The 13,818-nt window shown below is 35.0% G+C and overlaps 1 protein-coding gene across 1 annotated transcript; it reads right to left on the bottom strand.

The window, feature by feature from the left end:
- Window positions 1-9,351: 9,351 nt before the first annotated feature.
- Window positions 9,352-12,929, bottom strand: LOC130933162 (BTB/POZ domain-containing protein NPY4-like). The gene is made up of 4 exons (XM_057862704.1): window positions 12,699-12,929; window positions 12,123-12,192; window positions 10,697-11,875; window positions 9,352-10,143 (listed from the first exon to the last, which is right to left on the bottom strand). The coding sequence occupies exons 1-4, from the start codon at window positions 12,758-12,760 to the stop codon at window positions 9,601-9,603; spliced, it is 1,854 nt and encodes a 617-aa protein (XP_057718687.1). The 5' UTR covers window positions 12,761-12,929; the 3' UTR covers window positions 9,352-9,600.
- Window positions 12,930-13,818: the final 889 nt, after the last annotated feature.

The following is a 13,818-nucleotide window of genomic DNA, read 5'->3' as shown; positions in this document are numbered from 1 at the left end:
TGCAAATGAAAAACAACAAAAGACACAAAACAAGAAAATATAAAGATCAAACAAGAAGACTTACCAAGAACAACTTGAAGATCATGAAGAACACATGCATGAATTTTCGAAAAATGCAAAAATTTTTAAAACATGCAATTGACACCAAACTTAAAATTTGACTCAAGACTCAAACAAGAAACACAAAATATTTTTGGTTTTTATAATTTTATTAATTTTTTGTATTTTTTTTTCGAAAATTAATTTTTTAGAAAAACGAAAACAAATAAAAAGAAATTTTTGAAGGATTTTTAAAAAAAAACATTTGAAAAGAAAATTACCTAATCTGAGCAACAAGATGAACCGTCAGTTGTCCAAACTCGAACAATCCCCGGCAACGGCGCCAAAAACTTGGTGCGCGTAAATTGTGATCATCAACAATGGCGCCAAAAACTTGGTGCTCTCAAACGTGAATCACACTTCGTTACAACTTCGCACAACTAACCAGCAAGTGCACTGGGTCGTCCAAGTAATACCTTACGTGAGTAAGGGTCGATCCCAAGGAGATTGTCGGTATGAAGCAAGCTATGGTCATCTTGTAAATCTCAGTCAGGCAGGTTCAAATGGTTATAATGGTTTTCGAATATAAAAATAAATAAAGCATAAAATAAATATAGAGATACTTATGTAATTCATTGGTGGGAATTTCTGATAAGCACATGAAGATAATGTGTCTCTTCTGAATCTCTGCTTTCCTACTACTTCATCCAGTCATTCTTACTCCTTTCCATGGCAAGCTGTATGTTGGGTTTCACCGTTGTCAATGGCTACCTCCCGTCCTCTCAGAGAAAATGGTCCAAATGCTCTGTCACTGTACGGCTAATCATCTGTCGGTTCTCGATCATGTCGGAATAGAATCCAGTGATTCTTTTGCGTCTGTCACTACGCCCAACACTCGCGAGTTTGAAGCTCGTCACAGTCATCCCACCTCAGATCCTATTCGGAATACCACAGACAAGGTTTAGACTTTCCGGATCTTAGGAATGGCCGCCAATAATTCTAGCTTATACCACAAAGATTCTGATTAAGGAATCCAAGAGATACACACTCTAGCTCCCGCTTGTAGAACGGAAGTGGTTATCAGGCACGCGTTTATAAGGACGGATGATGATGAGTGTCACGAATCATCACATCCATCAGGTTGAAGTACGACTGATATCTTAGAACAAGAATAAGCTTGAATTGAATAGAAAACAGTAGTACTTTGCATTGAAACTCGAGGTACAGCAGAGCTCCACACCTTAATCTATGGTGTGTAAAAACTCCACCGTTGAAAATACATAAGTGATGGTCCAGGCATGGCTGTGAGGCCAGCCTCCAAGAAGGTCTAAAATCACATACACTGATTAAAGATCAATCAAAAGACTCTGAATACAATAGTAAAAAGTTCTATTTATACTAAACTAGTTACTAGGGTTTACAGAAATAAGTCTAAGTGCAGAAATCCACTTCCGGGGCCCACTTAAGTGTGTGCTTGGGCTGAGCTTGAGCTTTACATGTGCAGAGGCTTCTCTTGGAGTTAAACGCCAAGTTGTAATGTGTTTTTGGCGTTTAACTCTGGTTTGTGACGTGTTTCTGGTGTTTTACTCCAGAATGCAACATGGAACTGGCATTGAACGCCAGTTTGTACTATTATATATTGCTGGAAAGCCCTGGATGTCTACTTTCCAACGCAATTGAGAGCGCGCCATTTGAAGTTTTGTAGCTCCAGAAAATTCATTTCGAGTGCAGGGAGGTCAGAATCCAACAACATCAGCAGTCCTTTTTCAGCCTAAATCAGATTTTTGCTCAGGTCCCTCAATTTTAGCCAGAAAATACCTGAAATCATAGAAAAACACACAAACTCATAGTAAAGTCTAGAAATGTGAATTTTGAATAAAAACTAATAAAAACATCCCTAAAAGTAGCTAGATCTTACTAAAAACTACCTAAAAATAATGCCAAAAAGCGTATAAATTATCCGCTCATCAATGCGTTGCTCCTCTTTTGCGCTGGTCATGCGTACGCGTCATGTCTCGCTGGTCAGCTTCATTATTCCTTTGTATTCCTTCCATTTTCGCAAGCTTCCTTCCCATTCTCAAAGCCATTCTTGCCCTATAAAGCCTGAAACACTTTAACACACAGATCACGGCATCGAATGGTAATAAGAGAGGATTAATATTAGCAAATATAAGGCCAAAGAAGTATGTTTTCAATCATAGCACAAAATCAGGAAGGAAAACGTAAAACATGCGAATTGTATGAATAAGTGTGAGAATAATGGATAAAATCCACTGGATTAAGCACAGGATAAACCCTAAAAATGGGGTTTATCAATGAGTTGTATAATCTATTAGCGTGGAGGTTGGTCTTGCATTCATCAACCCAAAGTCATCAAGCAAGTCAAATGTATATTTGTGTTGATACAAGGCAATACCCTGTTGACTCGTGGTAATTTCCAAACAAAGAAAAAATGTTAATGCACCAATATCCTTAATTTTAAATTTGTTATCCAAGAGTTGTTTAATCCTTACAATTTCTCTCCAATCATCTCCTGCTAAAACTAGGTCATCCACATAAACAAGGATACATGTAAAGCTTGAATCAGATAGTTTAGTGAATAAACAACTGTCTGATTTTGATTGAGTATATCCATCGTCAATGAGAACACAACATAACTTTTGATGCCACTGTCTACTAGCCTATTTCAAGCCATATAATGATTTCTCCAACTTATAAACTGAACCAACTGGCACTGCCAATCCTAATGGAGGTTTCATATACACCTCTTCTGGTAAATCTCTATGGAGAAAAGCATAATTGACATCCAACTAGTGGACATACCATTCTTTAGTAGCAGCAATAGCCAAAAGCATTCTTAAATTAGTGAGTTTGATGACTGGACTAAAGGTATCAAAGTAATCAAAACCTGCCGTTTGAGTGAAGCCTTTAGCAATGAGGCTTGCTTTATGGCATTCTACCTCACCATTAGGTTTGAACTTGGTCTTAAAAATTTATTTGCAACTGATTGCCTTCTTTCCAAAAGGAAGAGAAGTTAGTTCCATGTTTTATTCTCCTCAAGAGCCTTCAATTCAACACTTATTGCCTTACACCAGCAATCATAAAGGATGACCTCTTCATAACTTCTTGGTTATGTGATGGAGGATATAGCAGCTGAAAAAACTTTATGCCTTATTGACAGTGTGTTGTAAGATACATAGTCAGAGATTGGATACTTCACTTCAAAGAAAGTTAGAGATTGCTGAGCCGAAACATTTACTTGCATGAAATGATACTCTTACAAATAGGATGGTTGTTTTCTTTGCCTGCATGCTCTTCTAAGTTCATTAACCACAAATGTGCTATTTGGATTACTTAATGATGCAGCAGGATTCAAATTATTTGCTTCAAAAATGAAAGGTTGGCTAGGAGAAAAGTCATGAGATACAAGTTCAAGTGAGTGAGAATTAGATGCAGGTGCATGAGGTTCAGAAACGAGAATTTCTTCATTAGAATGCAAGTCTTTTGATCTTGTCAGTGAATTATTTTTGAAATTAGAAAGAATGTTCAAATTAAGCAATTTACTTGATGTTTCACTACTGCAAAAAGGATCCTAATGAAAATTCATTTCAAGATGAGAAGAATTAGAATTTTGAGAGTACAGATTTTGATAGTACGAATTTTTAATGCGTAAAGATTGATCATTTTAAGACAAAACCTCTTTGAAAAGAAAATAGGATTCATAGAAAATAACATTTCGAAAAATAACAACTTTGGTTTTAATATCTAGTAAAATATAGCCTTTTGTCCCCTATTTATATCCAACAAAGACACACTTTCATGCTCTATGATCTAATTTCTTTCGATAAGCATATAAAGTGAAAACAAAGGCTAAACAACCAAAAACCTATAGAGATATTAATTCTGAAATATTTCCATTAAGAATCTGATATGGGCTATGTTTGAATGTAACTTGGGGTACTCTATTAATTATGTAAATAGCATGAGCCACTGCATAATGCCAAAAATAATTTGAAAGATTAGAAGTAAATATGAGAGCCCTCACTACATTTAAAATATCTTGATGCTTTCTTTCAATAATTTTATTTTGTTGTGGTGTTTTCACAGAGCTTTTTTTATGTAAAATTCCTTTTTTTTATAGAAAGAAGTTATCAAAAATTTCTGGCCATTATCAATTCTAATGGCTTTTACCATGATTTCCTTATGTGTGTAAATCATTTCAACAAAATTCTCTAAAAGAGAGTGAGTTTCAGATTTATTTTTCATAAAGAAAATCTAAGTAAACCTACTCCTATCCTCAATAATGGTTAAAAATATATATGGCCAGAAGTAGATGGTGTGGTAATAGGCCCTATTGAGTTAAGAAAATTAACTAACTCAATTGATGATGACAAACATTAATCTAATAGGTCAAACACCCAATTGGCCTTTAATTGCTTTGATTAATGTTGTAGGCCAAAGTTACAATAGTAGCAGCCTAATGAGATAGACAAAATAAAACAAATATTGTTGGTGGATTCTCCATCTAATAAAGCTCAAAGTAATAAAGCAAAGAAATCAACTGGGCCGGATGAAAATTATAACCAACTCAAGTCCAAGAAGATTCCACCAAGCTAAACCTTTCCAAAGCCAACGTTCACAAGTATGATTCGATCAGAATCAGAAAGAAAGAGAGAGCTTCGTCCCTCTTGTTCATTCGCCAGAGAAGGAAGAGAAAGAAAGGTAAATCACAAAAGCTAATGCCTAATCACCCAAATCAAAGCAAGCTAAGCTAAGTCAGAGGATAAAGGTGATTTATTTCCATTTGCATGTAATTTATTTTCTTCACTCCTTCTCTAAATTTCTACGATACCATTTCTGGATTAATGAAGAAAGGAGTGTCTGATTACTTCTGCTGAAAATCAATAGCTCAAAATATTACTTAGACCCAAAGCACATTTTCAAGGGTTTGGGATTGTCACTAGGCAAACAAAGTTCTTGCTACTTTTCCCTCCTCAATTAAGCCAAAAAATCAGAGTCAAAATCCCTGATTTTGGGAGTTGATTGAAGAAAAAGGAGATAATGACATGTGGTTCAAGAAGCTAGGGTTTGAATTTTGAAGGAACCAAAAAAGCTGTGGCAGAAGAAGAGATACAAAAATAAAATCAAGTCTGAAATGAAGGTAAAGAGAAAGAACTAGAATCTGAGTTTGTTTGAAGAGCTTCCCTGAGAAGAGTTCAATATTTTTGGACAGTATTTTCTAAGTTAAAGAAGCATTCCGCCAAGACGAAGAACTTAATTAGAGTTAGCTGAATTCGGTTCAACTTATAGCAATAGATGCTGTTAATGCATTAATCTCCTTCATATTTTATAGTTTTGTATTTTATTTCAATGTATATCTTTCTGTATTGTCTTTGAGAGGTAAAAGGCTGAAAGTGAAACATTGAGAAAAAGCCTAAGAGTGAAAAAAGGTTAAGTGAAACACTTGAGAGAAAAGCCTAAAGTGATTTTAGATTTCTTTAGGTTCTTTCATATGTCTTATGTCTTGTACCTGTAAGGTGCCCCTTACTAAGTTGGGTTAGCACTTAGTGTGAAAGAGTTAGGTATTAGCATAACCAAGTCAAGTTAGATAGAAACTTGAGAGAGAAAGGATTGAGTGAATCCTGAGAAATTGGTGTATGTAATACTTTAACTATAGTAGTGAAAATTCTACCACTGTTGTGGTGGAGACTGGATGTAGGTTGCATTGCATAAGGCAATTGAACCAGGATACATGCCTGTGTCAACTTTCTTCTCTTTCTCTATGTTCTGTTTGCTGATATTTATGAGACAAAATGAAATTGTCTCATAAAATTTCCGCTATATAGTTCAAATAGATTTTAATTGAAAGTCTGATATTAAAGGCTTAATCCATTAAAGAAAAAGAAGGCCATAGATTGAACCTCCCTTCTCTAAGCCTTCTGCAACCTTCAATTGGTATCAGGAGCCAATGTCTCAAGAATCAAGCTTCACCGCTTGGAGTAAAGGACCAATGGCAAATAACTTGGGCACAACCATAGTTGCCTACACTCTAACGAAAGGTCAGTCAAACAATAGGCCTCCCTTCTTCAACGGAAAAACTATGCCTACTGGAAAGAAAGGATGCGAATCTTCATCCAATCCATCGACTACAACATATGGAAGATTGTTGTGAGCGGTCCCAAGATTGCAACAAAGACAAGTTCTGATGGAGTGGTGACTCCAAAAGAAGAAACTGAATGGAATGATGATGGCAAAAAGAAATTGGAGCTGAATGCTAAAGCCATCAAACCTTCTACACTATGCTATCAGCTTTGAGGAGTATCGAAAAGTGTCAAGATGCAAGACGGCCAAAGAAATCTGGGAGAAACTCCAGGTTACACACGAAGGCACCAAACAAGTCAAAGAAACAAGGATTGATATGCTGCGAAAAGAGTATGAGATGTTCAACATGAAGGATGGAGAAAGTATTGATGAAATATTTGAGAGATTCTCAATCATAATAAACAGCCTTGATGCTATGGGTTTAACAAACACTAGTGAGAAAAGTACTTAGAAGCCTCACAAAAGAATGGGAAATAAAAGCCACTGTCCTAGCCGAGAGTAACAACCTAAGTCCCATAACCTATGATGAGGTGAAAGAAAAACTTCTTGCCTATAAAACCACACATACAAGCCAAGACTCTAAGAAAAAGGGAATAGCCTTTAAGTCAAAAGTTGAACCAAAAGAGAGTGAATCTAGTGATAGCTTTTCAAATGATGAACTTGTATTTTTTGCTAGGAGACTTAGAAGGCTAATGAGGAATAAAGGCAAATACAAAGGCTCTAGTTCAAAGGAGTACAAGAAAGACATGAGCAAAGTGATTTGTCACAACAACAAGAAGGTTGGACATCTCAAGTACTACTATCCGAAACTCAAAAAGGAGGATAAAGGAAAGAAAGAAAAGAAGAGAGTGCTCATGACATCTTAGGAGGATTTTGTGTTAACCTCTTTTGTTTTGCAAAATATCATGGATCACATAGTACATCATTGTTTGGACATGAGATGAATAGATGCATTTTTTATAATTGTTGTAATCTACTAAAAGAAATATAGCCTAACCTATAATGCCAAAGAACACTATGTGAAGTGTGTGAAGTATGTATGTCTTGTTCTTCTGTCATAATATTCAAAATCTTTTCTTCTAATTTGCTAAAGTTAACAGCCATCTTTGCTTGAATATTCATTGTATACAGTCTTCGCTTTTGATAAACAATTCCAATCATCCTCAAAGTAGGGCACTCCTAAATCTTACAATTATGAGCATTGAACATAATACAACAAGATAAGGTATTAGTAACTTTTGAAATAGAAATGAGATTGCATTTAAAACTTGGTACATATAGAACCTCAGTCAAATAAAAGTCAGCTGAGAAGAAAATTGTTCCACATAAGGTTGTAACAGTCTGTGAACTATTTGGCATGACAATTTTAACTGGATTAATATGTAATGAAAAGGTTTAAGACTATAGCAAATGTGAGCAGTGACCCCAATATCTAAGATCCAATCTTGAGAATTCAATTCAAAACCGAAAAGAGAAATGAGATGAAATATACTGGCTGAAGGAGCATGAATAGTTACCAAATTTCCGTCATGAAGAGGTTCTTTATGTTTGGAATAGTGCAATAAGCGCTTCTTTCTGTCTATCCGAGAATATCCCATCCAAACTGATCTTGCCTTCATTTTGGATAACAGGTGTAGGGTTTGTATTCTGCATTACTTGCAACTACCATTGAGTTCACTGAATTAGTTGAAAATGGTACTCCATGAGAGTGATTTGGTTGCAAATGTGGTGGAAAGCCATGCTTCTGGTAACACGTATCCCCCATGTGACTTTATTTTCCATCATAAGAGCAAAGTTTGGGGGCTTCTCTAGTAGTACTTCTGCCACCTTTACCACATTCTCTTCCTTTTCCTTTGACATTGTTGCCCCAAATTGGTCTCTTTCACCTCCAGTATTGACAAAGTTGGCATTACCTTGGCTAATCTGGTATGTCTCTCTTTCATCTATAAATTTAGTATGAATAGTGTTCACTAACATTCTAGAATCTAGTTCAATGAGATGCATTATTTGTCTTTCTTGTTGAAGAAATAGAGAAAAAATAATATTCACATATGGAAGGGGCTTAAGCAACATAATATAGGAGCGCACACTTGCATATTGGTCATTTAAACTTCTAAAAAAATGAATCACATAATACTGCAACCTATATTGCCTCATTATGTCAAATTCACAACTACCATTACTCAAGCAAGCACAAGTTGGTATGGGTCTGAATTCGTCTACTTCTTCCCAGATCCCTTTCAGTTTTGTATAGTAAGAGGTGATGGATAACTTACCTTGCTTTGTGCTGAACAGATCTTCCTCAAGCTCAGCAATCCAAAATAGATCACCCTCATAAAATCGATGTTTGAGGTCCTTCCATAGTGTATTATGGCGTCATAGTATACCCTATAAAATTTCTGAATTCAATGATCCATGTAGTCATGATAACACAAACGTGTTGCAACGGTCCCAAGCATCATACAAATCATCTGTTGGAGCTGGTTTGAGGAACGTGTCATTAATGAATCTAATTTTATTCTTCGATTTTAGACAGATCCACACAGCTCTAGACTAGGTGTGGTAGTTCAATGTAGTAAGTGAAGTAGTTGTGAGAGCGATTCCAAGTGTCTGACTTAGGTGAAGGTAGTAACAACTTGAAGAATCTTGAAGAAGGTTGGTGTTAGATATGAAAGTGGCTTGGAAAGCTTGAAATTGAGTCATCATCTTTGCAAAGTTTTAGAAATATGCTGCAGTTTGCATATTTGGATTCATCACCTCTTCTGCCTCATTCATTGTTATTGATGAATAAATCAGTTAGATTTATCTCTCACGAGCTACTCTCACTATAAGTTTTCATATATGGTGAAAGATTCACACTTTGTTGCATACTCCAGACTCACCACACCATGTTCAAACCTGCAGAGTTGAGTGGTGAACCAGTGGAGTAAGCATCCTATGAAAGGGAAACTCTGAAAAGAGAGAAAAAGATAGTTGAGGAATGAAAAATTTCATTATTTTTGTCATTACTATTATTCATATATATATACAAGAGCATTAGACACTTTACTCTAATAAATATACTCTATCTAATAATCTATATATACTAGAATATTTTAAGAATACCTAATTAAGAAGATAAAATACTATTTAATATATAACCTTAATTACAGATTATTCTGTAAAAAAATATATATAAAATATTATTTATGTGTATTTTAAACATGGAGATGGCCATTTTATGAGGGCTACAAAATATTCAATTAATCGGAAAAATCAACACGACTATATTGCATGAAAATGTTCACACGCGAATTTATACCTTTTTCTTCATGCTTCATTCTTTATCCATTGAAGATACATAGATGTTACATGTCAGTAATTAAGTAAAAGCTCTAACTCCTAACGCTACATGAGTTGAGTGAGATCATTATACAACAATTCAAGAATGTTAGAGCTTCCAATAATCCTGCTCTAAGATTAAGACACTGAGTGCCTCCTACTTCTAGAAGGTGTAGATTTTGTTTCTTCAGCAACTGTAGAAGCAGGGCTTTCTGATGTATCATCACTAGTTATCTCACCACTTCTATCTTTGCTTGACCAAATCTTAGACAATATTTTCTTTGACATTAGACCCTTCATTTTATTAGCACCAACTCTCTCATTATTATTATTATTATTATTATTGGTTTTGTTACTATCATTGCTGCTCCTTCTGCTACCTTCACCTGAGAATTTCAGAGCTTCCTCCCACTCCTCTTCTGTATTCGTTCTAATAGACCTCGAGCTTTCGTGCGATCCACTTGGAAGCGAAGACCTCATAGATCCTGCACGATCCGGTGTGCTATTGCCTTCTGAGCACGATGTAGCTCTTAGCTGTTCGAAGAAGAGAACCTGCACCACAATGCGCATCGGAAGCCTCTCGTTCTGTATGGCATGCATGCAGGCTTCTGCCGATAACTTCCTGCAGTCCATTAGCCTACAGATCCTTTTCTTCTCGCTCTTGCTGATTTCAGGATGTTCCTGCATCAATTCGGTTTTAACCGTTAAATATTATACAATGACTCTACCAAATAAGTGTAATGCTACATCTAAATTTTCAGAGTTGATTAAAACAATGCAGCGCATAATGCTGGTTAAGAGTTCATTATCAATGTGTTAGGGAATAACTTAAAAGAGTATATATCCAAATTAGTCCCTAATGAATTAAAGTGTCCGACTTATATTTTGGAAACCAATTTGGGTGTTTACTCTGACTCAAATGTACCAACGTTTAACATATGCGTGATACCCTAGTTAATCTCTGTATATATAATAGAAGTTATTAATAACATAAAGTTAAGAAAACTTTTAAGTGTATTGGTATATTAGTGTTTCAGTGATTTTTAAAACCGTTAAGTTATACTACATATATACGATTGGATCATCTTAGTTAGCTTAGTGCAAAACCATTGAGATGTCCAATTTAGGAAAGATGTTAAAAATCTTAGTGGCAGAAAAAACGATATGAAAATTTCATAAATAGAGATCTTACTACACTTGACATAATTCAAGAGATGACAAATCAGGAAGTTACCTTCAAATACATATCGATGGCGCGATAAATTCCGTCATGAGTTGCTCTTGGGAAGCTTGAAACTAACTCAGCAAGATGAATGAATTTAGCGAGAGGCAAATTCGGATCGCGAGCAATCTCAGCAAGATATCCATCCACCAGTTTTGCAACCTTAATCTTTGCAGTATCTGATATGATCCGAGTGCTTTTCATCTCCTGCAATTCATCTTCCAACAGAGAATCAGTCTCACCATCATGCTCGCATGCAATGATGAACTCTTCAACTAGCCTTTGCACGGTATCAATATTGAAAATTGCTTCGCCAACAGGGGCACGAATCAAAAGATCAGCCACCTTTGCCTCCTCAAGACAATGGCCTACTCTCTTCATTAATTTTGATCGCTCCGACTCTTGGCATTCCAACAGAATGCCTGCTCTTAACAGCTTAAGCAAGAAACCGAATGGGATACTTCTTGTATCCGGTGGCAATAGTCGAATGATAGTTTCCAACAACAATTTATTCTTTGCCGTATCGCCATGGATCAGACCTTTGTTGAAACCAGGAAGCTTTCTTGAGGCATAAGCATTAAGCGCTTCTCCAATTACATAGCCTGAGACATTGCCTTTACTTATAATCGTCTTCACGACGCGTTCATAGAGATCGAGTTTGAGCTCACAAAGGTCCTCCACCCACCAGTCCTTTGGAACCATCTGTTGTTTCCTCACGCCATTCCAAGGCGAATCGTTACCATTGCCATTTTCGGATGGTAGCTTCTTCCTGTTATAAGTATATGACCACTCCACCTTAGATGTGTCAATCAAAGCCTTGGAAGCTATCGAGTTGAGGCAGTGACTCACTATCTTAAGTTCTTCAGACCACGGAAGAAGAGACTTGGTGGTCTGAAGAACAATGATTGAGTCTTTCCAACTCCGGAAAATGCTCGAATTGAGAAAGACATCGACCTTATAGATAAGATTTCCCTTCTCAACGGTTTCGTACATCTCAAGATACTCTGCAGCGCAGCGAGCCGCGACGACATTGTAGGCATTCAGAGTAACTGTCATACCGTAGCAGAACTTAGCACAGATTTCGAATGCAGCAGGTCCTCCAGGAATGTCATGGATATGGACTTCATCATTGTTCTCTTCTGGGTTTGTAATAAGCTTCTGAATGCGTGCACTTTTCGATAGAAGAGGAAACTACAGATATTGAGTAACAAACATGCATGATCTGAAATTATCTAATAGATGAAAAACTGGTAATCTTCATAATACATTAACTGTGAGTAAGAATAGAATAGAAATTTTCATGTAATTTACTATTTTTTTTATACATAAATTCAATTCATAAATTAGAAGTTTACTTTTGCAATGTAAGCTATATATCATCATATTACTATTACTCGTACTAGTTACTATACTAGCTCAATGTCAGATTGAATCATACCTTATGGAGATAAAAATTTACATCTCCAACTTTAACCGTTAAGTCTGTTGCTAACTCGGTCGCTACATACCTGTAAAATACATGCTGGTTCATGTTAGTTTCAAATACAAGAAGAAAGATAAAATTCACAAGAAAATAATAATAACAATAATTAAGTTTATGCAGTTTAGGATACTCCAGCATGCACATATTGATTATAGAAGGAAAGAACAGCACTACATGAAGTCTGTTTTTCCCATTGCTTAAACCTTAAAGCACCTGCTATTATTACTTAACAAAGATAACACAGATCTACTATCCTCTTTTTAAGATCCTCACTTGGACTCTTAACTCTTTACCTTACCTAACATTAATATTTTTAAATATAAAAATTGAGAAGCATAGATCAAATCACATAAAAAAAATTCTGGAGTCGGAGCCTTTTCATTCAGGGATTGATATCATTTCCATCAAAATTCATTGTTCAGAGCAGAATGAAACAAAAAGAAAAATGGACTATGAGCAGGAACCAAACACAAAACAAGAATCACAGAGAAATAAAATTAATTAGCACACAAGTAATTAATAATCTCATACCTTATATTATCACCATCATTCTGAAAAGAATCTGGCTTAGAACCAAGCTTCATAAACTTCATCTTACTAAGCTTTTCTCTCCCTACTAAGGCTGTGAAAGCCAAAAACCACTCAACTCGATTAAAAGAAAAGATTTCCTATTGAGATCGAATCTCTTTTCCCACAAATCGAGGCACCAAAGATAGTTTATTTTAGACTCAACGAAACAAGTTAACAAAAACTAAGACATTTGCCAACCGAAACTAACCATCTCCAAAAAAAAAAAAAAAAGAAAGAACAAAACTGTATCTATATATGTTTATATATAAATACATGAAATGCGAGACACCCCCACTTGCCTAAAACTGACAGCACCGCCCAACCCCATGTTAAATATTTATATCCATGAATCTAGACGTTTGCCTTTTTCTTCTTTTCTTGCTTTGTTGTTGTTCCCAACAAATGAGAACGGATTTGAACAACACGAGGAAAACAGTTTTCTTTTTTCTTTGGTTTCGAATGAAATGGTAGAGAAGCAAGTAACCAATTATATGCGTGACACGTTTCAGTTGTGTTCCCCCATTGAAGCCATGCACCTGAAGCAACACAGAGACAGAGACAGTGTTATGTGAATCTGAGAGATGAAGCACCATAGAAGCAGACCAAAGGCATCAATTTTAACACCTTGGTTTCTCATCTAAGCATCATTGCGCTCACTACACTTCAAACCATTTTTCCATATAATAATAATAATAATAATAATAATAATAATAATAATAATAATAATAAATAATAATAATAATAATAATAATAATATATTTTTCTTCTTAAATTAATTATCATTCTTACTTTTTTATTTATTCAAAATTTAATATCAATACTATAAATAAAAATAAAAATTAAATTTTATTTCATTAACATTAATTTTTTTATTGTAAAATTATTCTTTTAACTTTTACATTTTGAAAAGTTTAAGATTTTGAATTAGGATTTAGAGAATTTAGAATTTAAAATTTAAGATTTATGGTATAAGATTTAGAACAAAAGAATAATTTTTATAAAATGCATTGTTATTGACTAAAAATAATTAAATTTTAATTAAATTTTAATATTATATTTGACATAAATATGCTAATGTTCT

The sequence above is a fragment of the Arachis stenosperma genome, chromosome 6, assembly GCF_014773155.1.
Source record: "Arachis stenosperma cultivar V10309 chromosome 6, arast.V10309.gnm1.PFL2, whole genome shotgun sequence".
NCBI lineage: Eukaryota > Viridiplantae > Streptophyta > Magnoliopsida > Fabales > Fabaceae > Arachis > Arachis stenosperma.
This window is presented reverse-complemented; position numbering and strand designations above follow the sequence as displayed.